Source organism: Trachypithecus francoisi, unplaced genomic scaffold (assembly GCF_009764315.1).
Source record: "Trachypithecus francoisi isolate TF-2019V2 unplaced genomic scaffold, Tfra_2.0 Lachesis_group16, whole genome shotgun sequence".
Classification (NCBI taxonomy): domain Eukaryota; kingdom Metazoa; phylum Chordata; class Mammalia; order Primates; family Cercopithecidae; genus Trachypithecus; species Trachypithecus francoisi.
In genome coordinates, this window is record NW_022681461.1 from 11626154 (window position 1) to 11652934 (window position 26781).

At 48.3% G+C, this 26781-nt stretch overlaps 1 protein-coding gene across 2 annotated transcripts in view; it reads left to right on the forward strand.

Moving 5' to 3' along the window:
• The window catches only part of GOLM1 (golgi membrane protein 1), a 75458-nt gene that overhangs the window by 24157 nt on the left and 24520 nt on the right, over positions 1 to 26781 (forward strand). For both annotated transcript variants that reach the window (XM_033236927.1, XM_033236926.1), the window contains exon 4: positions 25552 to 25606. In XM_033236927.1, coding sequence (XP_033092818.1) covers positions 25552 to 25606 — 55 coding nt within the window. The remainder of the gene's footprint in view (positions 1 to 25551; positions 25607 to 26781) is intronic.

Sequence of the window (26781 nt, forward strand, 5' to 3'; positions counted from 1 at the left end):
TCTCAAAAAATGAATTATTTCCAGGAAGGGACTCAGACTTTTCTCGCATAACTGATTTAAAATGCAAGAAGTACTTTTTTTTTTTTAATTTGCAGAGTACTTTCCTGTATTTGCAAGCTCATATTTCTTCCCTGGGAATTGTTCATAATGTTGTAGTAATAAAGTGCTGCTTTAGGTTTCTTTCCTTTTCTCACTGGTGAGATACGCTTTTTGTGCTCCTCAAATCCCCTTTAACCTCATCTCTCAAAAAGAAAAAAAAAAAGAGCATCAAGTAGCTATTTGAAAAAAGAGTCTGTTTTCACAGTTTTTCTCTTATAGAATATGCGAGATAAATGTCTTCATTTTGGTGAGCAAGGGTGGGTTCTCACATCAAACCTTAGCTGCAGGAGGATTTTAGCTGTGGTTTGGTGGTGGGAGGCATGGAACTTCTGAGTCAGGCAGACCTGGGTTGAAAGTTTCCCCAGCTGTGTGATTTTAGGGAAGTCACTTAATTCTCTGGATCTATTTTCTCAACTGTCAAGTGGAAATGAGAAAGGAATCTCACAGGGTGCCAGTGAGGACTGAATGAGATAATGTTTATAAAGCGTTTAACACGGTGCTCGACATAGAATGGAAGCTCAGCAGCTGGTGGTCGATATTATTCTGCCTCATTGTGCCGATGGCAGTGGAGGCCGCGATCACTGCAGCAGTGGTGGGTGCAGTCGTAAGCCACCACAGTAGCGGTGATAATATTCTCTCTCTCTGTATGGACATTTAATAGAACAGAGAATTAGTCTGTTTAAGGCTGCTATAACAAAATATCATAAACTGGGCAACGTATGAACAAATGTTTATTCTCACATGTCTGGAGGCTGGGAAGTCAAAGGTTAAGACAAGGGCAGATTCATCGGGTGAGGGCCCACTTCCGGGTTCATGGCTGCCGCCTTCTTGTGGTGTCCTCGCCTGGTGGGAGGGGTGAGGCAGCTCTCTGGGGCCTCTTTTATGGCACTAATCCCGTGTATGAGGGCTTGACCCTCCCAGAGGCCTCACCTTCTAACATTATCACCTCCATTTGATATTTGGTGATTTGGTTTCAGCATACGGATTTTGAAGGACACCCACACTCAGACCATAGCACATTTTTTGTTTTCCTCCCAAATTGAAGCCTTGAAACCAAATTGTGCTAGCTTTCAAAAGAGTCAGGAAGACACCGAGTGAGGTGGAACCAAGAGCAGGCAGTGTGGCAGGGCTGTGGAAGGAGAACGATGACAGGCACCACAGCAGCCACTGGAGTGGACGTTTCCTGAGCCTCTGCTTGGCCAGACGTGAGGCTGAGCATTTCACAGGGACCATTTCATGAATTCCTCCCGGCAGTGTGATGAGATTGGGGCTCATTTTATTAGTGAACGGAGGCTCAGAGAGTTAGCTGCTGTCACCCAGGATGACACCTTGACCCTAGAGAGCCCCTAGGCCAGCCTCCACCCCTGCACACTGGCCTTCCTCTTCCTTCAGTGTGGACACAGCTTCTTGGCTGCCCCTATCTGAAGGGCACCAAGGTGGAGGGGGAGGCGGCATAGAGGAAACCAGGTGGGCTTGAGTTGGTCAGTGCTGAAGCTGGTGATGGGTACGTGGGAGTTCAGCATACTAGCTTGTTTACCTTCATCTGCATTAAAGACTTCACAGTAGAAACTTTAAAAACATCCTCTTTATATCTCCTTGCTTCCAAAGACCACTGTGTTCTAACTAGCTCTGTTTTGGCTACATGAATGAGCTGATCCTTCACCTAAATACTTTTCTCTACATTGTCTCTCTTTTTTTTTTTTTTTTTTAATCTTAGAAGATTGACATTTGTGGTTAGAACTGGAACAAGGCTCCTTAAAAAAATTTTTAAGAACCGTGGTGATTCTCAGCCATAGGAGAAGGTGGGGTGTGGGGACCTGTGGCTGGGGGTGGTTTGCAAATTACATCTGACCTAGAGATTTCCCTGCCTGTCTCTGCCAGCATTCCTCACCTCAAGCAGTCACTGTCACTCTGGGTGGGTGTTGTATCCCTCAAGTGGGGGGGCTGGACAAAAGCTTGAAAAACAAACCTATCATCAGAGAAAATGTGAACAAACACCTGTTCATAATGAAATTACTGCTTTGGGTCAGCCCTGTCTGATAGAATTTTCTGTGACAACAGAAATGTTTGTGTCTGGTGCAGTACAGTACAGTACAGAAATGCTGGTGCAGTACAGTAGCCACTGGCCACATGAACCTAATGAATAGCTGAAACGTGGCTAGTGGGACTGAAGAATTGAATTTTATCTAATTTAAATGTAAATAGCTAAAGAACGGCCTCATTGAACAGCACAGGTTTCAGTGGTTGGCAGAATGCTGGGGAAAACCTTGTTTGGGCTTCTGAGTCATAGGGAGCCATGTTCCTTGGTGGAGCAGAGGGCAGAGTCTGAGTCTCCTGCGGTTCCTTGGTGCCTTTCCCCCTTCTCTGTAAGGTTTGGGAGCGGTGTGGGGAATTGGGCAATGGAAGATGAAATCACCTTCGGCCTGGGGAGTTGTGCCCCCCCGAAAGTAAGTCTCTGCCGCTTGTTGGTGTTCTGATGCAGAATGATCCGTTCAGCTTATCAAATCAGCTTTTGTTTACACCCCAGCTTAGAGTTTTGATCTTACTTGTTATGAAAGTTGTTTCAGGGCAATCCTTCCTCGCCTGGCTGCTCATGATAACCACCTGCGAGCTTATGAACCAAATACAGGTTAAAAATTACACTGGATCGGACTCTCTGGATGTTTGGACTCAGAATATAGATTTTTTTTTTTAGAGATCTCACACATACACAGACATACACACACGTATTCATACATGTACTTTTTTTTTTTTCTTAAATTTCCAGACCACTGTGATGCAGCTAGCTGATGCAGAAACTGGTGATTGAGATCAAGTGTTTTGCAGAATTACACTTTTAGAAATAAAAATGCATTGTCAAGGTCATCTTTTTTTTTCCCCAGTTTCCTTCTTCAGTGAAGTGATTTAAAAATTAAAGGGCATTATAATTAAGAGATATGCAGTCACACGCCACATACAATGTTTTGGTCAATGGTGGACCCATAAAATTCTAATACCATAGGTTTACCGTATCTTTTCTATGCTTAGATACACAAATACTTACCACTGTGTTACAAGGCCTGCAGTATTCAGTACAGTCCTGTGCTGTACAGGTTTGTAGCCTGGGAACAGTAGGCTGTACCATACAGCCTAGGTGTGTAGTAGGCTATAATATCTAGGTTTGTATAAGTGCAGTCTATGATGGTTGCACAAAGACAAAAATCTCATAATGATGCATTTCCCAGAGCCTGTCCCCATCATTAAGCAACGCCTGACTGTAATTCATCTAAATGTAATTTGATAAAGCTGTTACAAAGTAATTGCGTTAATACTTGTTTTTCTAAGGTATTTCTTTCATCTTCGCCCACATTTACTGGAATCCTTGAATGTTTTTAGAAGCTGTACCTGATTGGAAACTTACTGATCGCTACTTTTTTCCCCAAAATGGCCAGCTCACCCAGGATTTGAGTCTATGTGGATCTCGAGGTCCTCAGCACTGGGACAGGCTTGCTCAGACACCTCTTAGAATGTCACCCAGAGGGGGTGGGCAAGTGCAAGACATCGCGTGAGCTTCTCAACAGCTGTGTGATGGTGACATCATGAGACATAAAGTGGTTTTCTTATGAAATAGCTGGACATGCAGAGAGGTCAGATGAATAATAAGCTCACACCTGCATGCCCCTCACCCAGATATTATTTAAAGCAAAAAACATCATAAATACAGTCAAGGTTCTCTGGGTTCCCCTTCTCTGTCTCTTCCCTCCTTTCCCTCCTGCCTGTGTAACCACTGTTGTGAATGTTAATGATTGTCTTTGTAGCTTATATTTCTTTTTTCTTATTTTGAGACGGAGTCTCGCTCTGTCGCCCAGGCTGGAGTGCAGTGGCAGAATCTCAGCTCAGTGCAAGCTCCGCCTCCCGGGTTTATGCCATTCTCCTGCCTCAGCCTCGCGAGTAGCTGGGACTACAGGCGCCCACCACCTCGCCCGGCTAGTTTTTTTGTATTTTTTAGTAGAGACGGGGTTTCACCGTGTTAGGCAGTATGGTCTTGATCTCCTGACCTCGTGATCCGCTCGTCTCGGCCTCCCAAAGTGCTGGGATTACAGGCTTGAGCCACCGCGCCCGGCCTGTAGCTTATATTTCTGAACTATTACTATACATGTTCAAAAACAACATGTTTATTTTTTCTGTGGTTTTAATATATGTGTTTGGTTACTCTATCATTCTGTAACTTGCTTTTTGTCACTATTGTTTTTGAGGTCTTTATTGATTTTATAGATTTAGTTCGTTCTTTCTAACTGCCGTACCCTCTTTCTTTGTATAAATATACCCGTTTATTTGCCCACTCCTTACTGGCGAGCCTTTACGTTGTTTCTAGTTTTTACTCCTTGAGAAGAAGGTACAGTGAGTATACTCATATCGTGCTCTTCAGGCACCTGGGCTTTTTCCAAGCTTGCAGTGTTTGCCAGCTACAGTTTGGGACCTTATAGTGAGCTATGCTTAATAGTTTAGTGGATAATGACCCACGTTTTAAAAAACTAAAAATTTATTAAAGTGTTATTGTATGTTAACTATTGTGTTATGAAACCGTTATTGCTTCCCCCCCCCGCTTTTTGAGACAGAGTCTCACTCTGCTGCCCAGGCTGGAGTGCAATGGCATGATCTCGGCTCACTGCAACCTGCACTTCCACCTCACAGCGATTCTCATGGCCTCCCGAGTAGCTGGGATTACAGACCTGCACCACCACACCTGGCTAATTTTTGTATTTTTAGTAGAGACGGGGTTTCTCCATTTTGGCCAGGCTGGTCTCGAACTCCTGGCCTCAAGTGATCCACCTGTCTTGGCCTCCCAAAGTGCTGGGATTACAGGCATGAGCTGCCATGCCTGACCACCACTGTTGCATTTTATATAAAAAATATGTGCTTTGGAAGACTAAGGCAGGAGGATTGCTTAAGGCCAGGAGTTCAAGACCAGCCTGGGCAACATACTGAGACCCTGTCTCTACAGAAAATTTAGAAGTACCTGGGAATGGTTGTTGCATGCCTGTCGTCCTAGCTACTCAGGAAGCTGAGGTGGGAGGATCACTTGAGCCCAGGAGTTTCAGGTTCAATAAACTATAATTGCACCACTGTATTCCAGCCTAGGTGACAGAGCGAGACCCTGTTTCTAAATATACATGTGTACATATATAGATGTATGTGTATATATGTGTATATATGTGTGTAAATGTACTGAATCACAAGATAAATTTATCATTGTGAGTCATGGTTGAAAGAGTCTGAATGGAAAGATCTAGAGATACACCTGGACATTAAGTAGCTGGATGGTTGTACACGCTCTCATTTTTATTAGCTGTTGCCACAGAACGTTGTTCCTGCTGTTACATTTCACTTTGTACAGTTTCCTGGCCTGCACATCAGATCCTTTGGCCCTACATTTCTGTGTGTAATATTTCACTCTTTTCTTATTTCTTCCAATCTAAGTTATACACCTGATCAATTAGCTTATCTCATGGGTTTGAGACGGTGCTTAGTAAAAGTTTGAGTTCGTGGTAAATGAATGAATGGAAATCTCAGTCCGTGTGCCAGTACTTACTGGATGTCTAGGATGTACCTGGGGCTCTGTGTCCTTAACAGCTTGAATGGTGTTTTGGAGAAAGATGAGATTCCCTCACATATCTAGAGAATAATCTTTTTTTTTTTTTGAGGCAGAGTCTCGCTCTGTTGCCCAGGCTGGAATGCAGTGGCACGATCTCAGCTCACTGCAACCTCCACTTCCCGGGTTCAAGCAGTTCTCTGCCTCAGCCTCCCAAATAGCTGGGATTACAGACATGTGCCACCACGCCTGGCTAATTTTTGTGTTTTTAGTGGAGACAGGGTTTCACCATCTTGGCCAGGCTGGTCTTGAACTCCTGCCCTCGTGATCTGCCCACCTTGGCCTCCCAAAGTACTGGGATTACAGGCGTCACCCACTGTGCCCGGTGAGAATAATCAGTTTTTAACAGCAGCTGGAGTTATGTGAAAGGAGAGATGGGTACTGGCTAAAGTAGTTACAGTTTTTTTTGTTTTTTTTTCTTTTCTAAAAAGATTGGCTTTAGTTCGGGCACAGTGACTCACTCCTGTAATCCCAGCACTTTGGGAGGCCGAGGCAGGCGGATCACGAGGTCAGGAGCTCGAGACCAGCCTCGCCAACATGGTGAAATCCCCGTCTCTACCAAAAATGCAAAAAAATAGCTGGGCGTGGTGGCATGCACCTGTAATCCCAGCTACTTGGTAGGCTGAGGCAGGAGAATCGCTTGAACCTGGGAGGTGGAGGTTGTAGTGAGCCGGGACCGCACCACTGCACTCCAGCCTGGGTGACAGAGCGAGACTCTGTCTCAAAAAAAAAAATAAATAAAGGTTGGCTTTGAGCTTTGGAGACTAAAATGGAATTTAGAGAAGGATAGAAGGGTGGCATTTCAGCATGTAGAGTAGTGCAATCACAGTATTAGAAAAGGAATGTGGAGGTGTGACAGGTCCCACCTAAGTTGGGAAGAGTGTTGGGAGATAAAGATGTAAAATGGCATGTGTCATTGCTGACCTCAGCTAACACCCTGCCCATGTGGGAGGCTAGGTGGCCACATGTGTTCCATTTTAACGACCCCACACCCACAGCCCATTGGGTGAGAGGAGGAACCTCACACAGAAGGAATCCATCCACTGGCCAGAGTATTAACGGGTTAATTAGATTGTGTCTTGTTAATCTGAACCAAATCCTGCGGACTGTGCTCATTGGAGAGTAAATGCTTCAGATGAGTGAGACTCGGTGAATCTTGGGGACTGAGCTGCCATTTCCATTTCCTTTCTTTTCATCTTCCTGTCTGTTGCAGCAGTAGGTCTGGTGAAGATGGTTTGACTGCATCACTGCAGTTGTGCAAGTTCATGAGAATTTATATAACTTAGTGGAAGCAGCACACTTCCTTTTCTGTGTATAAGAAAGGATATTAAGCCTTCTTTTGCAATGATTGCATATGTTAAGTAACTTTCAAAAAAAGTTGGCTTTTCCTTAATTAAAATAATGTTATTATGGGCAAATTTGAAAACAAAAAAGAAAAATTCACCTGTAGTTCTCACCCAGAAATTAGCTACTGAGAACTCTCCACTCCCTTTCTTTAAAAAAAAAAAAAAATACAGATTACACGTAAGCTTTTATCAGTTACTACTTATACTTACGCTTTTATAAATGTAGATATGCCATGAAAATTGTAGACTATAAGTGGGGTTCTTTAAATGATAAAATGTTTAACTGTTTCTGGATTTTGCATATTGTTAAAAAAAAACCCAGACGTCGTTGGCTTATCGTGCCTTACTATGTTAGTTGAGGCAACTACTTTGTAAGTAGACAGTCAGAGGTCTGATTCCAGATGAGAGGACTCTGCATACCTGTTTGCAGAAGGGAGTTTCTGTGGACTGCCCTGATATGCAGTTGGGACTGGTGACTATGTTTTGAACATAAAACATACATTTGGTTCTGGTGAATTGAGACATACATGTGTTGTTTTTGTTATCTGTTACTGCATATCAGGTTATCCCCAAACCCATGACAAACATGTGTTTTGCTCCCGCATCTGCAGTTTGGGAAAGCACGGTGGGAACGGGTCGTCTCTACTCTGTGCTCCATGTCTGGGTGCCTTGAAGGCTGAGGTTAGAATGATCCAGAGTCCCTTACTCAGGGGCCTGGCGGTAAGTGCAGCTGTCACCTGAGACCTGGGCAGGGGCCAGGACCAAGACAGCTACACTCCCTTTTCCACGTGGCGGCGTGGCTTCTTTTCAGCATAGGGCTGGGTTCTGAGAGTGAGCATCCTCGCTCATAGCAGACGCGACCAGCGGGAGGAAGCTGTGTCATGTTTTTGTATTTGTGTCCTAGGGCTGCGTACAAATTAATACAGACTAGATGACTTAAAACAACAAAAATGTGTCCTTTTACAGTTTTAGGGGCTAGAAACCCGAAATCCAGATGCCAGTAGGGCTATGGGAGGACCCTTCCTCGCCTCTCTGGCTTCTAGCATTTGCTGACACCTTTGACATTCCTCAGCTTGTAGGTACAATTTCGTGCAGTTTCCACCTCTCATGGCCTGCTTGCCTCTCAGTCTTTCTTTTCGCCTGTTCTCCTCTTCTAAGAACACCAGTCATGTTGGATAGGGCCCACCTGGAGACCTCATTTTCATTTAAGTACATCTGCGTAGACCTTGTTTCTTTTTTTTTAATTAATTAATTAATTAATTTTTGAGACAGAGTCTCACTCTGTTGCCCCAGGCTGGAGTCCAGTGGTGCGATCTTTTTTCAGTGCAACCTCCACCTCCCAGGTTCAAGTGATTCTCCTGCCTCAGCCTCCTAAGTAGTTGGGAGTACAGGCGCCCACCAAAACACCCAGCTAATTTTGTTGTATTTTTAGTAGAGATGGAGTTTCGCCATGTTGGCTAGGCTGGTCTTGAACTCCTGACCTCAGGTGATCCACCTGCCTCGGCCTCCCAAAGTGCTGGGATTACAGGCATGAGCCACCACGCCCGGCCTACCCGGTTTCTAAATGAGGTCATTCATGGGCTCCTTCACAGGTTGCAGGCGGACACGAATTTCAGGCGGACACTGTTCAACCCACAGCCCTTTTGTTGACCTTGCCTTGGAAGTGAGCGTGGTCACTTCTGCATTCATTAGAAGCAAGTCACTAAGGCTGCCCTGAATTTCGGGGGAATTGGACTCCCCCTTTGGGAGTAGTGTCAGCGAATTTGTGGTCATGTTTTTAAACTACCTCATTTGTGTGCATAGAAATAATCTTCACGCAACCACTGGTGAAATGCTGTTTTCTTTTTTTACAGATTCGTACATGTGTACGTATAAAACAGGTTTTTAAGGGGCCTAAATAAAAACAGATACTTGGGTTTTAGTTTTTGGCAAAAGTCAGTGGAGATTCACTTGTAAAGATGTGCATTATCTCCTAAGGAGGGAATAGAGTGGTTTAATTCATACTTTTATGTTGTTAACAGAGGCTGATTAATAATTTGGATCTGGGCCAGGCATAGTGGCTGATACCTGTAACCCCAGCACTTTGGGAGGCCAAGGCTGGTGGATCACTTGAGGTCAGGAGTTCGGTCAGCGTGGAGAAATGCCATATCTACTAAAAATACAAAAATTAGCTGGGTGTGGTGGTGCAAGCCTGTAGCCCCAGCTGCTCGTGAGGCTGAGACTTGAACCTGGGAGGCAGAGGTTGCAGTGAGCCAAGACCACGCCATGCGCTCCAGCCTGGATAACAGTGAGACTCCATCTAAAAAATCATCATCATCATCATCATCATAATTTGGGTCTGAAGACTTCAAAAGATCCTGGGTCCCCTCTTGGAGTGGCCACAAAGGCTTGGGGGTGGCATCACCTGCTCTCTGAAATGCTTGGGGAAGAATCTGGGAGACCCTGAATTACTTACTAGCACTTCGTGAAGGGAAAGGCACATCTTCCTGCTAATGTGTTCGTTTTTGCTTGCCAAAAGTTCAAATCACAAATGGCTTCATTTTCGGCATTTGCACTTGTAACGTTCTCATTCGGCTGGTTTCTCGCAGCTGCACATCCACTTCGACATTTATGCGTTTTACTTATTTGTTAAAATATGTGCATTAACATTGCAGTAGTGCAAAGATAATGTTTTAGCAACAGTTCCTTTGTCATGAAAATAGAGTTCCTGCATCTTTCCTGAAGAGGAGCAACTGAGTAAAGAAAGAAAGATTGCTGAGTGGAAGAACAGAGGTGTTGGTGACTTGCTTATCGTTTTGTGTCCAGAAGAAGAAAAGCTTAAAGAGGGAGTGGGGAAAGTGCAGGGGGCACTCAGCCTCACTGTTGCCATGCTTGCCTGTGTGACCTGCACCCATGTCCAGGTGGTTTCAGGGAGCTGCCCGCTTTCTCCTCTTGCATGGTAACTTGGGGTACGAGGAGGCTCTGAGGCATTTACAGTGCTTTCCTCTTGTAAAGAGTTGGTTCATGGAATGCGTTCTTGAGTGTCCTCTGGGCCTGAGATGGGGTCGCTTCTCTCAAGTGCAATGGCATTTGTTTATGAGTGACTTTTGCTGGAAGATTTTGCCTCTTCAAAAGGAAATAATTAACATTAACAAGTCTGGTCATTGGTCCTACTTTAGAGTTTCAGAGTGCTTTTGTAACATGAACATATTTTTTTTTGGAGACAGAATCTCAACTGTGTCACCCAGGCTGGAGTACGGTGGTGTAACCTTGGCTCACTGCAACCTCCGCTTCCCTGGTTCATGTGATTTTCCTGCCTCAGCCTCCGGAGTAGCTGGGATTACAGGCGCGCGCCACCACGCCTGGCTAATTTTTGTATTTTTAGTAGAGATGGGGTTTCACCATGTTGGCCAGGCTGGTCTTGAACTTCTGACCTTGTGATTTACCTTCCTCGGCCTCCCAAAGTGCTGGGATTACAGGTGTATGCCACTGCACCCGGCCCGACATGAACATACTTAATTTCTCACTTAATTTCTTTAGGAGACAGTCATTCTTGCCGCTTGAGACAGAGGGGAAGAGAATGAGAGCCAGAGAGGTCATGGAAGGCTCCCGGGACCTGAGAGTGGCCGGCGTGGGGTTGCTGGGGGCTGCCAGATCTGCTTGTCACACTGGCCCCACCAGACTGCATTCACCTGTGGCCAGATGCAGTTCTCAGAGGGTTCCAGTGTCTTCTCTCTGGGCCAGCTTTGCTTGTGCACCTGAGAATGTGACGATTGTCTTCTGGAGGGTTGGTTTTCTTGGGGAAACAGAGCAGTCTTGTGCAGATAAACGTGGTGTCTTTGATTTTTATCACCTTTAATCCCTGTGATTGAGAAATCCAGAGTTCTAGAGCAGCTTTTCTGTTATTATTCTCACGGATTTTCCGGGTCCAGTTCTGTCAGTCCATTCAGTGTTTGTTCTGTTTGGCCCTAGCCTGTGCCCAGTGGTGGGGCAGGCTGTGTTCATGTACCACTGAGAGCTGGACAAAGATGAGGAAGTGAGTGTACTGGGGTCAGTGTAGACAGAGAAACCACCCCGCTATTTTAAGCAGGAAGGATTTGATACAGGGAAATAGGTGCCTGTAAGCTGTGGGAAGGGCCTGCACTGAGGTGGGATGGCTCTCAGGCACTATCTCAGCCCACCACAGGAGTGGGCTGCCACTGAAGGAGCAGTGTGGCAGGTTCTCAGAGGCAAGGGCAGCCTCCCGTTTGCTTCTCCTCCTTTCCTTCCTCCCGCCTCCCCTCCCTCCATCCTTTCTCTTCCTTTCTATCCCTCTACCCTTCTCCCTTCCTTTGTCCTTCTTTTCCTCCCTCCATCCTCTTGCCCTCCTCCCCTCCAGACTCTCTCTCCTCTTCCTTCCATCCCTTTCCTCCATCCTCCTCTCTGTCCTCTTTTCTTCCCTCCTCCCCTCCCTCCATTCTCCCTCCTCCCCTCCCTCCATTCTCCCTCCTCCCCTCCCTCCATTCTCCCTCCTCCCCTCCTTCCATTCTCCCTCCCCTCCTTCCATTCTTCCTCCTCCCCTCCTTCCATTCTCCCTCCTCCCCTCCCTCCATTCTCCCTCCCCCCTCCCTCATTCTCCCTCCCTCCTTTCATTCTCCCTCCTCCCCTCCCTCCGTCTCCCTCCTCCCCTCCCTCCGTTCTCCCTCCTCCCCTCCCTCCGTTCTCCCTCCTCCCCTCCCTCCACTCTCCCTCCTCCCCTCCCTCCGTTCCCCTCCTCCCCTCCCTCCGTTCTCCCTCCTCCCCTCCCTCCGTTCTCCCTCCTCCCCCCCTCCGTTCTCCCTCCTCCCCTCCCTCCGTTCTCCCTCCTCCCCTCCCTCCGTCTCCCTCCTCCCCTCCTCCGTTCTCCCTCCTCCCCTCCCTCCGTTCTCCCTCCTCCCCTCCCTCCGTTCTCCCTCCTCCCCTCCCTCCGTTCTCCCTCCTCCCCTCCCTCCGTTCTCCCTCCTTCCCTCCCTCCGTTCTCCTCCTTCCCTCCCTCCTTCTCCCTCCTTCTCTCCCTCTGTTCTCCCTCCTTCCCTCCCTCTGTTCTCCCTCCTTCTCTCCCTCCATTCTCCCTCCTCCCCTCCCTCTGTCCTCCTTTCTCTCCCTCTCCTTGCCATCCTTTCCTCTCTTCTTCCTCCGCTCTCCCTCCTGCCCATCCTCTCTCCTCCTTCCCCGAAGCACCTGCAGTGTGCCTTGTCCAGGAGATGCTGGGGGAGGGTGTGAGCCAGTCTTGGGTTCAGGCCCCCTCGCCATCAACTCTGTAATGGTCACCACACCTCATGAACCTTGTTCTGCTGAGCTGGGCACCCGGGTGATCCCACGACAGGTCCTGCGCCCTCCCAGCGAGGTGCTTTCCCACACCTGCCAAGCTGCGAGGTGGACGGGGTGGGAGGATGTTACCCTCTGTGTAACAACACAGGCATGTGTTGGCAGGAGCTATTCTGGGTGTGTAGCAACAGTGTCTGTGTGTACTAGGTGTTTTCCTGGATAGATGGTGTTTTCTGAAGCTTCTTAGAGAGTTACACTTAATCTCCCCATGCCCTTCCATTTAAACTTGGTGACTTGTGCACACTCTCCCACAGCTGCAGGTCCAGACTCGCCCTTCGGCCCGTCTGTGTCCCCTGCCCGGGAGTCTCCTCAGCTGCTCTCTGACCAGGATCCTACCATTTACACTGACATTTGACTCTGTGCCGTAAACAGCCACTCCTCTCCTGTTGGTATTCTCACACTCAGTTCAACTCACACTCACATACATACACTCATTCACACTCTGATCCATGCCCACGTTTTTGGGGTTCCCACTTGAGGTGCCTGTAAGGTACCCCTTTTAAATAAAACTCAGCAGGCTACCCTGCACAGGTTCCATTTGGGGAAACAGAGGCACAGAGAAATTAAGTGATGCGTCCAAAGTCAAGGAGCAAATTAGCAGCAGACCCCAAACCAGATGGCACAGTCTCAGGTCTTCATGAAAATCTCTCCCATCCCAGTCTTCCCTGTGCTGCCTTCTGTCTCTGTCACTCGTTTCTCTTTTTCCTCCCTTTATCCTCATTAGTAAGCTTCAGAACCATTTGTCATAGCAGATCATTGTTGATGGAGCTATACTGTGAAAAGAAAATTGCTTAATTTTAGGAGTGAAATTACAAATGAGAAATAGCGCAGCAAAGACTTGCCCTTCTAAAAGTTCCTGAACCTACCTCAAATTTCCCCAGACAACACGTTTATCTCAGCATCTTCTGATTCACCTTTCTTTTTCTCTAAAGCCAGCCTTGAAGATTTTTAAAAAGTGTATTGCAGATGTAATTATCCATGTGACAAACTTATGTGTGTATCTGTGTGTGTAGGCTGATTGTGGAAAACTGTAAACACGAAAAGGTGGAGTGACCCAGGGAGCCCCCACACATCCAGTGCCAAGCTTTGGTGATTATAACTCACGCTGTTTTAGCCATGAGTATTTTAGCACACATCCTTAAAAGGTGGGATCGTCTCTCTCATAGCCACAATACCATGATCGTACCAAAACATCCAGTTATTCCTTCATGTCAAGTATTCAGTCAGTCACAACAACATTTCTGTGTTGTGTAACTTCTTAACCCACAAAACATAATCATGTCATCTCTAGAGGCTTGTGGACTGGACTAGTTTCCTCATCACTTTGTGCCCTTTTCCCTATGGGAACATACATCCAGTGACCCACCATTTGGCTCAGTGGTGGCTGTAGGCATGAAGCATTTGGGAGTCACTGCTTGTCTTGTTTGTGTGTGTGTGAGTGTGTAATCGTAGCAGGATGCCATAAATGACTCGTTTGCAAGTGTCTGCCTCTCTCTCCTTCTCTCTCCCCGCTTTCCGTGTCTCCCTCCCCTTCTCTGTCTCCCTCTTTCCCCCGACCTTCTTATTCCTCTGGAACTTGCTGTCCCTAGCTGCAGGTGGCAGTTGAGCACTTAGCATGTCCCAGCTGAGATGTGCTACAAGTGTAAGATATGCTGGAGTACAGAGATTGAGTATGAACAAGCCAAATTTCTCAATAATATTTATGTGGGATACATCTCGCAGTGATAATTGGGATACGTTAGGGTAAACAAAATATTAATTTCATCTGTTTCTTGTTTTTAAAGTTGGGATAAAATTCACATAACATACAATTCATTATTTTAGCCATTTTTTTAATGTATCATACATCTTAGTAGTTTGGGTATGTTCATGATGCCATGCAACTCTAACCACTAATTCCAAAACTTTTTTTTTTTTTTTTTTTTTTTTTGAGATGGAGTCACACTGTCACCTGGGCCGGAGTGCAGTGGCACCATCTTGGCTCACTGCAACTCTGCCTCCTGGGTTCAAGCCATTCTCCTAGCTGGGATTACAGGTGCCACCACGACCGGCTAATTTTTGTATTTTTAGTAGAGGGGGATTTCAGTATGTTGGCTAGGCTGGTCTCGAATTCCTGACCTCAAGTGATCGCTCCCCTCGGCCTCCCAAAGTGCTGGGATTACAGGCATGAGCCACCACACCCGGCCAGAACATTTTTATCACCCCAGAAAGAAATGTGTACCCATTAAGCAATCACTCCCCATTTCGCTCTTCCCTCAGCCCCTGGCAACCACTAAGCTGTTTTCTGTCTCTAGAGATCTGCCTATTCTGGGCATGTCATGTAGCGTAGAATCATGCAGGACATGGCCTTTGTTGTGTGTCTGGCATCTTTCACTTAGTGTAATGTTTCCAAGCCCCATCCGTGTTGTAGCAGGTGTCAGTAATCCTTCTTTCCTATGGCTGAATGCTGGTCCCTTATGTGGATATAGCTGTTTGCTTTATCCGTTCACATGTTGACGGACATTTGGATTGTTACCACTTTTTGGCCTTCATAAATAATTCTGCTGTGAACATTTATGGACAGGTTTTCGAGTGGAGATACGTCTTCATTTCTCTTGGGTGTATACCCACAAATGGGGTTGTTGGGTCGTATGGTAGCTCTGTGCTGAACTTTTGGAGAAACTGACAGACTTTCTCATAGGGATTGCATTTTACATTTTACATTCTTAGCCGCTGTGTATGGGGGTTCTAATTTCTCTCCAGCTTTTCCACGTTCTTGTCAACACTTGTTGTTTTCCTTTTTTATTTTAATTTTATTTTTATGTATGTATTTTTTTTCGAGACAGAGTCTCACTCTGGCCCCCAGGCTGGAAGGCAATGGCTCGATCTTGGCTCACTGCAACTTCTGCCTCCTGGGTTCGAGTGATTCTCCCTACCTCAGCCTCCCGAGTAGCTGGGATTACAAGTGCCCGCCACCACACCCAGCTAATTTTTGTATTTTTAATAGAGATGGGGTTTTGCCGTGTTGGCCAGACTGGTCTTGAACTCCTGACCTCAGGTGATCTGCCCGCCTCGGACTCTCAAAGTGTTGGGATTACAGGTGTGAGCCACCTTGCCCAGGCTATTTTTTTTTTTTTGAGATGGAGTCTTGCTCTGTTGCCCAGTCTGGAGTGCAGTGGCATGATCTCAGCTCACTGCAACCTCTGCCTCCTAGGTTCAAATGATTCCCCTGCCTCACCCTCCCAAGTAGCTGGGACTACAGGTGCACACCACCATGCCTGGCTAATTTTTGTATTTTTAGTAGAGGCAGAGTTTTGCTGTGTTGGCCAGGTCTGACCTCAAGTGACCCGCCCACCTCGGCCTCCCAGAATGCTGGGATTACAGGCGTGAGCTACTGCGCCTGGCCCCTCTTTTAAAATTACAGCCATACTGATAGATGTGAAGTGGCATCTTCTCATTTTGATTTGCATTTAACTAGTAACTGATGAGGTTGAGCGTCTTTCATATACATATTGGCCATTTATATGTCTACTTTAGGGAGATATCTATTCAAATCTTTTGCCCAACCTGTTTCTTTTTACTTAATTGAATGTGACTATTAGAAAATGTTTAATTTCCGGATACGACTGACATTTTATTTCTATTGAATAGCACTGCTTTGGATAGCACCATTTTGAAATTGGTAAGAGGTAAAAAGATTCCAATGAATACTTGATATTCTTCCCTTCATTCTTATGTCATTCCTAGGTCACTAAGATTAACTTTTTCATTATAAGGCGGTAACAGGAGTAACTCTGAAGCAGTAACAGGAATTTCAGTACAAAGAAGTTTTCCAGGCATCTGATTGCTGGGGGTTGACTTGGATTAGATAAAGGTCCTTTTTAAGAAACCCTGAAAGTTAAGGGGACCCATGCCCTCAAAGCAGGTTGGTTATTTTAATGAGCCGAACAAATACAGTAGTTAAAAGTCACCTTCTACTTTTTACAATGTGATCAGCATCCTGCTTCCAAGTGAGCTTTTCAAATATTAGTATTTTAAAAATTAGTCATTACATCTTATTGAGCTTTCAGAATGTGATACTTTATTATAGATTTGTTGCCTTGAAAACATTATGAGGCCGGGCGTGGTGGCTCACGCCTGTAATCCCAGCACTTTGGGAGGCCGAGGCGAGCAGATCATGAGGTCAGGAGATGGAGACCATCCTGGCTAACACGGTGAAACCCCGTCTCTACTAAAAATGCAAAAAAATTAGCCAGGCGTGGCGGATGCCTGTAGTCCCAGCTACTCAGGAGGCTGAGGCAGGAGAATGGCGTGAACCCGGGAGGCAGAGCTTGCAGTGAGCCGAGATCGCGCCACTGCACTCCAGCCTGGGCAACAGAGGGAGACTCCGTCTGAAAAAAAAAAAAAAGAAAAGAAAACTTACTATGAAATATTGAGCTTATTTTTCTAGGAATCTAATACAGAAAAAGTTTGATCAAAATATACATGTTTCCCAGGATGGAATGGTCGTATTAAATTTGTACATGGGTGATTCACCCAGATTCTTTGAGGTTTACTTTCCAGTTAATTACTGGTGGCGCTTATTGCCTCCTTGTCTATGACTGTGTTTTCAGGGAACAGCTCGTGAACACCAGTAAGTACAGCTACCCCTAAAATCCCTCTGCACCAATATGTGAAAAACAACCCGGCTGTTTAGAGTAGAATATACAATTCATTTAAGAACTATTTTGTTGAATTATGGCCCGGCACCATGGCTCACTCCTATAATCCCAGTGCTGCAGGAGGCTGAGGCAGGAGGATCACTTGAGGACAGGAGCTGGGGGCTGCACTGAGCTGTGATAGCGCTACTGCACTGCAGCCCGGGCAACAGAGTGAGACTGCCTCAAATTTTTTTGGCTGGGCGTAGTGGCTCACTCCTATAATCCCAGCACTTTGGGAGGCTGAGGTGGGTGGATCACAAGGTCAGGAGATGGAGACCATCCTGGCCAACATGGTGAAACCTTGTTTCTACTAAAATACAAAAAATTAGCCCGACGTGGTGGCACACGCCTGTAGTCCCAACTACTTGGGAGGCTGAGGCAGGGGAATAGCAGAGGAGGAGGCAGAGGTTGCTTTGAGCCGAGATCATGCCACTGCACTCCAGCCTGGGCGACAGAGTGAGACTTCATCACAAAAAATATATATATTAAATCAAAAATAAATAAAAATGATTTTGTTGAACTCAGAGTTTTTTTTTCTTCTTTATAATATGTTGAATCCCAAAAGAAGCTAAGAAGCATTTTCATAGTTTCCCTGAAAATGATTCAACAAAATTTCTATAAATATAAAATTGTATGTAAAAGATCTTGATGGCATTTTATGATCTTTCTTTTATTTTCCCAAGTGGAGGCTGTATTTTTCCATGCATAAGTAAGTAGATGGGGGAAGATAAAAATATATATTTTTTGGAAGAATAAAGTCACTTGGAGACAGAAATATCTTCAGATATTTCAAATTGCAGCAGTATCTGAACCCTCAGATAGTTGCAAGCACTAATGTGATTTTGGTGGGGAGGGGAACTAAGGGAAATGGATGGAAAACCATGCATCAAATTGCCATAATTTTTATAGAAATTATTTACCCGGGAGATATGGGAGATATTATTTACCCAGGAGATCAACTCTGGGGGTAAACACTGTATAATTATTTGTGTTCTTTTTTTTTTTTTTTTTTTTTTTACTGTCGGTTTTCACTCTGATTTGCAGAGGAAACATGGTTTTCGTACCGATGCAAGGTGGAAATTTAAGTGTACAGATCAGTGATGTGAAGGATATTCACGTTGTTGTGCAACAGATCTCTAGAAATTAATTCGGTAACACTGGGCCTCGATGCTCACTAAACACCAATTTCCCTCCCCCTCTCCTGTCCCTGGACAGCCATCTTTCTGTTTTGTTTCTGTGATTTTGATGACTTTAGGTACTTCATATGAATGGAATCATACAGCATTTGTCCTTCTATGACTGGCTTATGTTTTCACTTAGTGTAATGTTGTCTGCATTCATCCATGTTGTAGTAGGTGTCTGTATTTCCTTCTTTGTAAAGGTGGCGTAATATTTCATTGTATGTGTATGCCGCATTGTGCTTATCCATTCATTCATCTGTGACCCCTTGGGTTGCATTCGCCTCGTGGTAATTGTGAGTGATGTTGCAGCTAACATGAGAGTGCAGATGTCTCTTGGGGATCCTGCTTTAAATGCTTCTGGGTTCATACCCACAAGTGGGTTGTTGGATCATATGGTAATCTTTTCTCTTTTCATGCAGAGCGAGCTTTTTCCAAGAGTAGCAGGTGCTGCGTGAATCTGATTCCTACTGTGTGGGTCCTCCTTTCATTTCCTACTCTCTCTCCCCTCAAAACCCCTGAAGTATAGCATACCTATACACACCCATTCGGATGATCTTTCCCTGAGGGGTGACTTTACAGGTATTATCACCATAACGTCTCTGCTGTAAGATCACCATAACGTCTCTACTGTAATATCACCATAACGTCTCTGCTGTAATATCACCATAACGTCTCTGCTGTTGCCCCAGGAAATGTTCCGTGTCCTCAGAGCTCCCAAACACCAGATTTGTTTGATGCGATTTCATTTGTGGGCATGCCTCCCTGTGTTCACAAACACCTTACTCCAAAAGGCTGTTGTTTGCCTAAGCGTCGTTTCTGTCCAGGCCTGAGAAAACAAAGTTCCCAGAGGAGGAAGAGGTGCTGTGCTTGTCATCGTCCACCACTAAGCAGGAATGGGACACAAATGTGTCTCCACGTTATGGGCAGCATGTCAAGTAGTGGAGTATTTGCAAACTTTGTTGATGATGACACAGTAAGGAATGTTCGCGATGTGGCCCAGCACACATATATGCTGTATGTGTTTGTCTGTAAGATGGCGTTTACCTGTGCAGTACACTCTGATACTTAATATTCTGTTCCCCACTTTTTGCAGGCTTTTGTTTGTTTTTAGCAGTAGCTGCAGCCCACTACGTTGGTGTCCTACTTGGGTTTGTAGCAATTTGGCAAATAGCTGTGAAGAACTTGCTCTCTGGAGCATGTCTGTTGGAGCTGGAGTTTGGCTTTGCCTTTTAGTAGGCGGGTGACTGTGAGCCATTTAAGCAGCCTGGGCCTCAGTTTCCCTTTTCCAAAAACGGGATAGTATACTACTACCTCACATAACTGTCAAGAAGAATAAATGAGGCTGGACGCAGTGGCTTACGCCTGTAATCCCAGCACTTTGGGACGCCAAGGCGGCCGGATCACTTGAGGTCAGAAGTTCAAGACCAGTCTTGCCAACATGGTGACCCCATCTCTACTCCCAGCTACTTGGGAGACTGAGGCAGGAGAATTGCTTGAACCCGGGAGGTGGAGGCTGCAGTGAGCCGGAGATTGCGCCATTGCTTCCCAGCCTGGCGACAGAGCAAAACTCTGTCTCAAAAAAAAAAAGTAAGTGAGCGAGTAGATGTGGAGGGCTTAGAAGAGCTTCTGGCATAAAGTGACTTGTCACGGCATATTGGCCAGTTGTTACACTGACCTTGACACTCACTCTTCCTACTTTTCACTTTGTTGTCATCTGGATTCTGTGTGGCTTCTGTCCTCCTCTGCTGTTGACTTTCCCAGCATGGTGAGACTGTGTGTGAAACCCTCCAGTGCCTAAGCTTATAGACTCTGTGGACAGGAGGAGGCCAGAAGTTCAAGTGCATCGAGAGGTCTTGTTGGTGGAGTGGCCACTGCATTCCCTTTTCTGTTTTAGCCAACCTGGAATTCGGAGTTTGAGCTCTCAACGAGGGAGACCTGGGCTGATGTGGGGTGGAGTGGAGTGGTGCGGTGCGGAGCTATGCAGTGTGAGCTGGTGTGGGGTGGAGTGGTTGTGGAGCTGTGCACGTGAGCTGGTGTGGAGTGGAGCGGTGCTGTGCATGTGAGCTGGTGTGGGGTGGAGCGGTGCTGTGCATGTGAGCTGGTGTGGGGTGGAGTGGTGCTGTGCATGTGAGCTGGAGTGGAGCGGTGCTGTGCATGTGAGCTGGTGTGGAGTGGAGTGGTGCTGTGCATGTGAGCTGGTGTGGAGTGGAGTGGTGCTGTGCATGTGAGCTGGTGTGGAGTGGAGTGGTGCTGTGCATGTGAGCTGGTGTGGAGTGGAGTGGTGCTGTGCATGTGAGCTGGTGTGGGGTGGAGTGGTGTGGAGCTGTGCACGTGAGCTGGTGTGGAGTGGAGTGGTGCTGTGCATGTGAGCTGGTGTGGAGTGGAGTGGTGCTGTGCACGTGAGCTGGTGTGGAGTGGAGTGGTGCTGTGCATGTGAGCTGGTGTGGAGTGGAGCGGTGCTGTGCATGTGAGCTGGTGTGGAGTGGAGTGGTGCTGTGCATGTGAGCTGCTGTGGAGTGGAGTGGTGCTGTGCAGTGTGAGAGCTGGTGTGGAGTGGAGTGGTGCTGTGCATGTGAGCTGGTGTGGAGTGGAGCGGTGCTGTGCATGTGAGCTGGTGTGGAGTGGAGTGGTGCTGTGCATGTGAGCTGGTGTGGAGTGGTGCGGAGCTGTGCAGTGTGAGAGCTGGTGTGGAGTGGAGTGGTGCTGTGCATGTGAGCTGGATGGAGTGGTGCGTGCTGTGCATGTGAGCTGGTGTGGAGTGGAGTGGTGCTGTGCATGTGTGAGCTGGTGGGGAGTGGTGCGGAGCTGTGCAGTGTGAGAGTGGTGTGGAGTGGAGCGGTGCTGTGCATGTGAGCTGGTGTGGAGTGGAGTGGTGCTGTGCACGTGAGCTGGTGTGGAGTGGAGTGGTGCTGTGCATGTGAGCTGGTGTGGAGTGGAGTGGTGCTGTGCATGTGAGCTGGTGTGGAGTGGAGTGGTGCTGTGCATGTGAGCTGGTGTGGAGTGGTGCGGAGCTGTGCAGTGTGAGAGCTGGTGTGGAGTGGAGTGGTGCTGTGCATATGAGCTGCTGTGGAGTGGAGTGGTGCTGTGCACGTGAGCTGGTGTGGAGTGGAGTGGTGCTGTGCATGTGAGCTGGTGTGGAGTGGTGCGGAGCTGTGCAGTGTGAGAGCTGGTGTGGAGTGGAGCGGTGCTGTGCATGTGAGCTGGTGTGGAGTGGAGTGGTGCTGTGCACGTGAGCTGGTGTGGAGTGGAGTGGTGCTGTGCATGTGAGCTGGTGTGGAGTGGAGCGGTGCTGTGCATGTGAGCTGGTGTGGAGTGGAGCTGTGCTGTGCATGTGAGCTGGTGTGGAGTGGAGTGGTGCTGTGCATGTGAGCTGGTGTGGAGTGGTGCGGAGCTGTGCAGTGTGAGAGCTGGTGTGGAGTGGAGCGGTGCTGTGCATGTGAGCTGGTGTGGAGTGGAGTGGTGCTGTGCATGTGAGCTGGTGTGGAGTGGAGTGGTGCTGTGCATGTGAGCTGGTGTGGAGTGGTGCGGAGCTGTGCAGTGTGAGAGCTGGTGTGGAGTGGAGCGGTGCTGTGCATGTGAGCTGGTGTGGAGTGGAGCGGTGCTGTGCATGTGAGCTGGTGTGGAGTGGAGCGGTGCTGTGCATGTGAGCTGGTGTGGAGTGGAGCGGTGCTGTGCATGTGAGCTGGTGAGTGGAGGAGTGGTGCTGTGCATGTGAGCTGCTGTGGAGTGGAGTGGTGCTGTGCAGTGTGAGAGCTGGTGTGGAGTGGAGTGGTGCTGTGCATGTGAGCTGGTGTGGAGTGGAGCGGTGCTGTGCATGTGAGCTGGTGTGGAGTGGAGTGGTGCTGTGCATGTGAGCTGGTGTGGAGTGGTGCGGAGCTGTGCAGTGTGAGAGCTGGTGTGGAGTGGAGCGGTGCTGTGCACGTGAGCTGGTGTGGAGTGGAGTGGTGCTGTGCACGTGAGCTGGTGTGGAGTGGAGTGGTGCTGTGCATGTGAGCTGGTGTGGAGTGGAGTGGTGCTGTGCATGTGAGCTGGTGTGGAGTGGAGTGGTGCTGTGCATGTGAGCTGGTGTGGAGTGAGTTGGTGCTGTGCATGTGAGCTGGTGTGGAGTGGTGCGGAGCTGTGCAGTGTGAGAGCTGGTGTGGAGTGGAGCGGTGCTGTGCATGTGAGCTGGTGTGGAGTGGAGTGGTGCTGTGCCACGTGACTGGTGTGGAGTGGAGTGGTGCTGTGCACGTGAGCTGGTGTTGGAGTGGAGTGGTGCTGGCATGTGAGCTGGTGTGGAGTGGAGTGGGCGTGGTGCTGTGGCATGTGAGCTGGTGTGGCGTGGAGTGGTGCTGTGCATGTGAGCTGGTGTGGAGTGGTGCGGAGCTGTGCAGTGTGAGAGCTGGTGTGGAGTGGAGCGTGCTGTGCAGTGTGAGAGCTGGTGGGGTGGAGTGGTGCTGTGCATGTGAGCTGGTGTGGAGTGGAGTGGAGCTGTGCATGTGAGCTGGTGTGGAGTGGAGTGGTGCTGTGCAGTGTGAGAGCTGGTGTGGAGTGGAGTGGTGCTGTGCAGTGTGAGAGCTGGTGTGGAGTGGAGCGGTGCTGTGCATGTGCATTGCTGGTGTGGAGTGGAGCGGTGCTGTGCATGTGAGCTGTGTGGAGTGGAGCGGTGCTGTGCATGTGAGCTGGTGTGGAGGGAGCGGTGCTGTGCATGAGAGCTGGTGTGGAGTGGAGCGGTGCTGTGCGGTGAGCTGGTGTGGAGTGGAGCGGTGCTGTGGCAATGTGCGAGCTGGTGTGGAGTGGAGCGGTGCTGTGAGTGAGCTGGTGTGGAGTGGAGCGGGCTGTGCATGTGAGCTGGTGTGGAGTGGAGCGGTGCTGTGCATATGCTGGTGTGGAGTGGAGCGGTGCTGTGCATGTGAGCTGGTGTGGAGTGGAGCGGTGCTGTGCATGTGAACTGGTGGGGGTGGAGTGGTGCTGTGCATGTGAGCTGGAGTGGAGCGGTGTTGTGCATGTGAGCTGGTGTGGAGTGGAGCGGTGCTGTGCATGTGAGCTGGTGTGGAGTGGAGCGGTGCTGTGCATGTGAGCTGGTGTGGAGTGGAGCGGTGCTGTGCATGTGAGTGGTGTGGAGTGGAGCGGGCTGTGCATGGTGTGAGCTGGTGTGGAGTGGAGCGGTGCTGTGCATGTGAGCTGGTGTGGAGTGGAGCGGTGCTGTGCATGTGAGCTGGTGTGGAGTGGAGCGGTGCTGTGCATGTGAGCTGGTGTGGAGTGGAGCGGTGCGGAGCTGTGCAGTGTGTGAGCTGGTGTGGGGTGGAGTGGAGTGGTGCTGTGCATGTCAGCTGGTGTGGGGTGGAGTGGTGCAGAGTTGTGCAGTGTGAGCTGGTGTGGTGTAGAGTGCTTTGGTGTAGAGTGGTGTGGTGTGGCGTGGTTTGGTTTGGTGTGGTATGGTATATGATGTGTGGTGTAGAGCAGTGTGTGGTGTATGGTGTTGTGTGGAGCAGTATGTGATGTGTATGGTTTGGTGTGTTTGGAGTAGTGTGTGTGTGGAGTGGAGCAGTCTGATGTGATATGTGGTGTGTTGTGTGGGGTGTGGTGTGGTTTGGTGTGGGATGGTGTGTGGCGTGGTGTGGCATGGTGTGTGTGTGGAGTGTTGTGGCATGGTGTGGTGTGTGGTTTGTGGAGTGTGGTGTGTGTATGTGGAGTGGAGTGGTGTGTGGTGGTTTGGTGTGAAGTGTGTGGTGTGTGTGGTGTTGTGTGGTCTGTTGTGGTTTTGTTGTGTGGAGTGTTGGGCAAGGTGTGGTGTGTGGTTTTGTGTGGAGTGGCGTGGTGTAGTGTTGTATGGAAGAGAGTATGGTGTGGTATGTGATGTGTGTGTTGTGTGGTGTGATGTGGTTTGGTGTGGAGTGGTGTGTGTGGTGTGTGTGGTGTGGTGTGTGTGATGTGGAGTGGTATGTGCTGTGGTCTTGTGTGTGGTATGGAGTCATGTGGAGTGTGTGTGGTGTGGAGTGTGTGGTGTGTGTGTGGTGTGGTTTGAAGTGAAGTGGTGTGGCTAGGTGTGGAGTGGTGTGGTGTGGAGTGTGGTGTGGTGGTTTGGTGTGGAGTGGTGTGTGGTGTGGTCTGGTGGTGTGATATGTGGAGTCGTGTGTGTGTGGTGTGTGTGGAGTGGTGTGTGGTGTGGAGTGGTGTGTGGTCTGGTGGTGTGTGGAGTCGTGTGTAGTGTGTGTGGTGTGGGATGTGTGGAATGGTGTGTGTGGTGCGGAGTTGTGGCATGGTGTGGTTCAGTGTGGTTCGGTGTGGTGTGCTCTGATGTGGTGTGGTCTGGTGGTATGGAATCGTGTGGTGTGGAGTGGTGTGGTATGGTGTGTGGAGCCGTGTATGGTGTGGTATGTGATGTGTGTGGTGCGGTGTGTGTGGTGTGGTTTGGTGTGTCGTGGTGTTTGTGGAGTGGTGTGGTTTGGAGTGGTGTGTCATAGTGTGGTTTGGTGTGGAATGGCGTGTCGTGTGTGGTGTATGTGTGTGGTGTGTCGTGTGGTTTGATTGTGTGGTGTGTGTCGTGTGGTTTGGTGTGGAGTGGTGTGGTTTGGTGTGGAGTGGTGTGGTTTGGGGTGGTGTGTGTGGGGTGTGGTTTGATGTGTGTCGTGGTGTGGTTTGGTGTGGAGTGGTGTGAGGTGTGTGGTGTGTGTGGTGTGGTTTGATGTGTGTGTGGTGTGGTGTGTCATGGTGTGGTTTGGTGTGGCGTGGTGTGTGTGGTGTGTGGTTTGATGTGGTGTGTCGTGGTGTGGTTTGGTGTGGAGTGGTGTGAGGTGTGTCGTGTGTGGTGTGGTGTGTGTGTGGTGTGGTTTGATGTGTGTCGTGGTGTGGTTTGGTGTGGAGTGGTGTGTGTGGTGTGTGTGTGTGGTGTGGTTTGATGTGGTGTGTGTGTTGTGTTGTGGTGTGGTGTGGTTTGGTGTGGAGTGGTGTGCGGTGTGCTGCGGTGTGAGGTTGCTGATTGGTCCTCTGGGTGCCCAGAACCTCTGCTGTGTTGGGCAGGAGGAAGCAGAGCCTGGTTGGCCCTTTCCTGGAGGAGCTGCATTTCCTGGGCTGGAGTGGAGTCCGGACCCGCTGGCTTTTGCTCGGGTCCAGAGGCGGCGGTGGGGAGCTGATCTCTAGGTCGGACTGTTCCTTTTCAGCAGCAGACATGGGAGGGTCCAGGCCAAGCACTGAGCGCCAGCGGCACTGGGTTGGGGAGGGCGGCCCCATCTTTGGTTTCCATCGCATGTGGCTGTCAGGCTGAGGTGTTGGTTTGGGTGTTTCATGCGTGTTTATCTTCCTTGCAGGCGGTTTTGGTGAATAACATCACCACAGGCGAGAGGCTCATCCGAGTGCTGCAAGGTAAGTTCCGCTCGCTCCTCCACGCCAGGCACTGGCCTTGTAGGAGGAAGCTCTATTTCTCTCGTTCTTCTCTAGGCCCAGGTGGGTCTCCATGATAATCTCATGGCAGATAGTATCATGAGTCATTGAGCAATCTTTATTCTTTTTGCCTAACTGTATCTCATTAAGAGACTTTTCCTTTTAAAACAATATTGCCAAATACATTGCAAGCTGTTAGATACAGAAGAGTTCAGAATGTCACTCATGAATGTGTTGAGAAATAGAAATAGTACTTAACGATAGGCACATGCGTAGGCACATGCTCTGTTATGTATACACTTGGTATACATGTGACCCATGAATTGGGTCATGCTGAATTTAGATTGCATGAAACTTAGAAAACCTGTCCAGCACAATTTAGTTCCCCCTCTTTGCTGCTGTGACTCAACTTGGCAGCTGGGGATTGGTTTTCCTTTGAGTCCTTCTGGAGCAGCCACGGGGTGGGAAATGGGGTGCTGTCCTTTGTCGGGGGGTGGGCTCCTCCTTCCTCTGTGACAGGAGGGTCAGCACGGTCCATGCTGTTGGGCTGAATCATCTGTTGGGTTGAGTAATTTTTACTCTAAAAGTGTGGTTACTGGGAAGTTAAAAATTCCCTATACAACTTGCATTATAGTTCTTTTGATCGTTGCTGGTTTAGAGTTCTAGTTCTAAGTCAGGTTCTAAGAATATTAGAAAGTCTTATGTGAAAAGGGGTCACTTTGTGAAATGTGTTTGGGGGAAACATAGGGTTACACAGAGTTGAAGAGGCTGCCTGGCTGCGGGGGTGAGGGTAGGGGGTATCACGTAAAGGTTCAGTTGGACAGCAGTTTTGATAGAGCATACGTGTCGAGTAACTCCACCAAAGTCAACACAGGGAACATATTCATCACCCCCAAAAGTTTACTTGTGTGCCATGGTGATCCGTTTTCCTCAGGCAGCCTCTGGTCTGCCATGTAGACTAGTTTGCATTTTAAATAATTGGGTGCATGCCCAAGATTCGTAAAGCAAGTCCTTAGAGACCTACAAAGAGACTTAGACTCCCACACGATAATAATGGGTTAACACCCCACTGTCAACATTAGACAGATCAACGAGACAGAAAGTTAACAAGGATATCCAGGAATTGAACTCAGCTCTGCACCAAGCGGACCTAATAG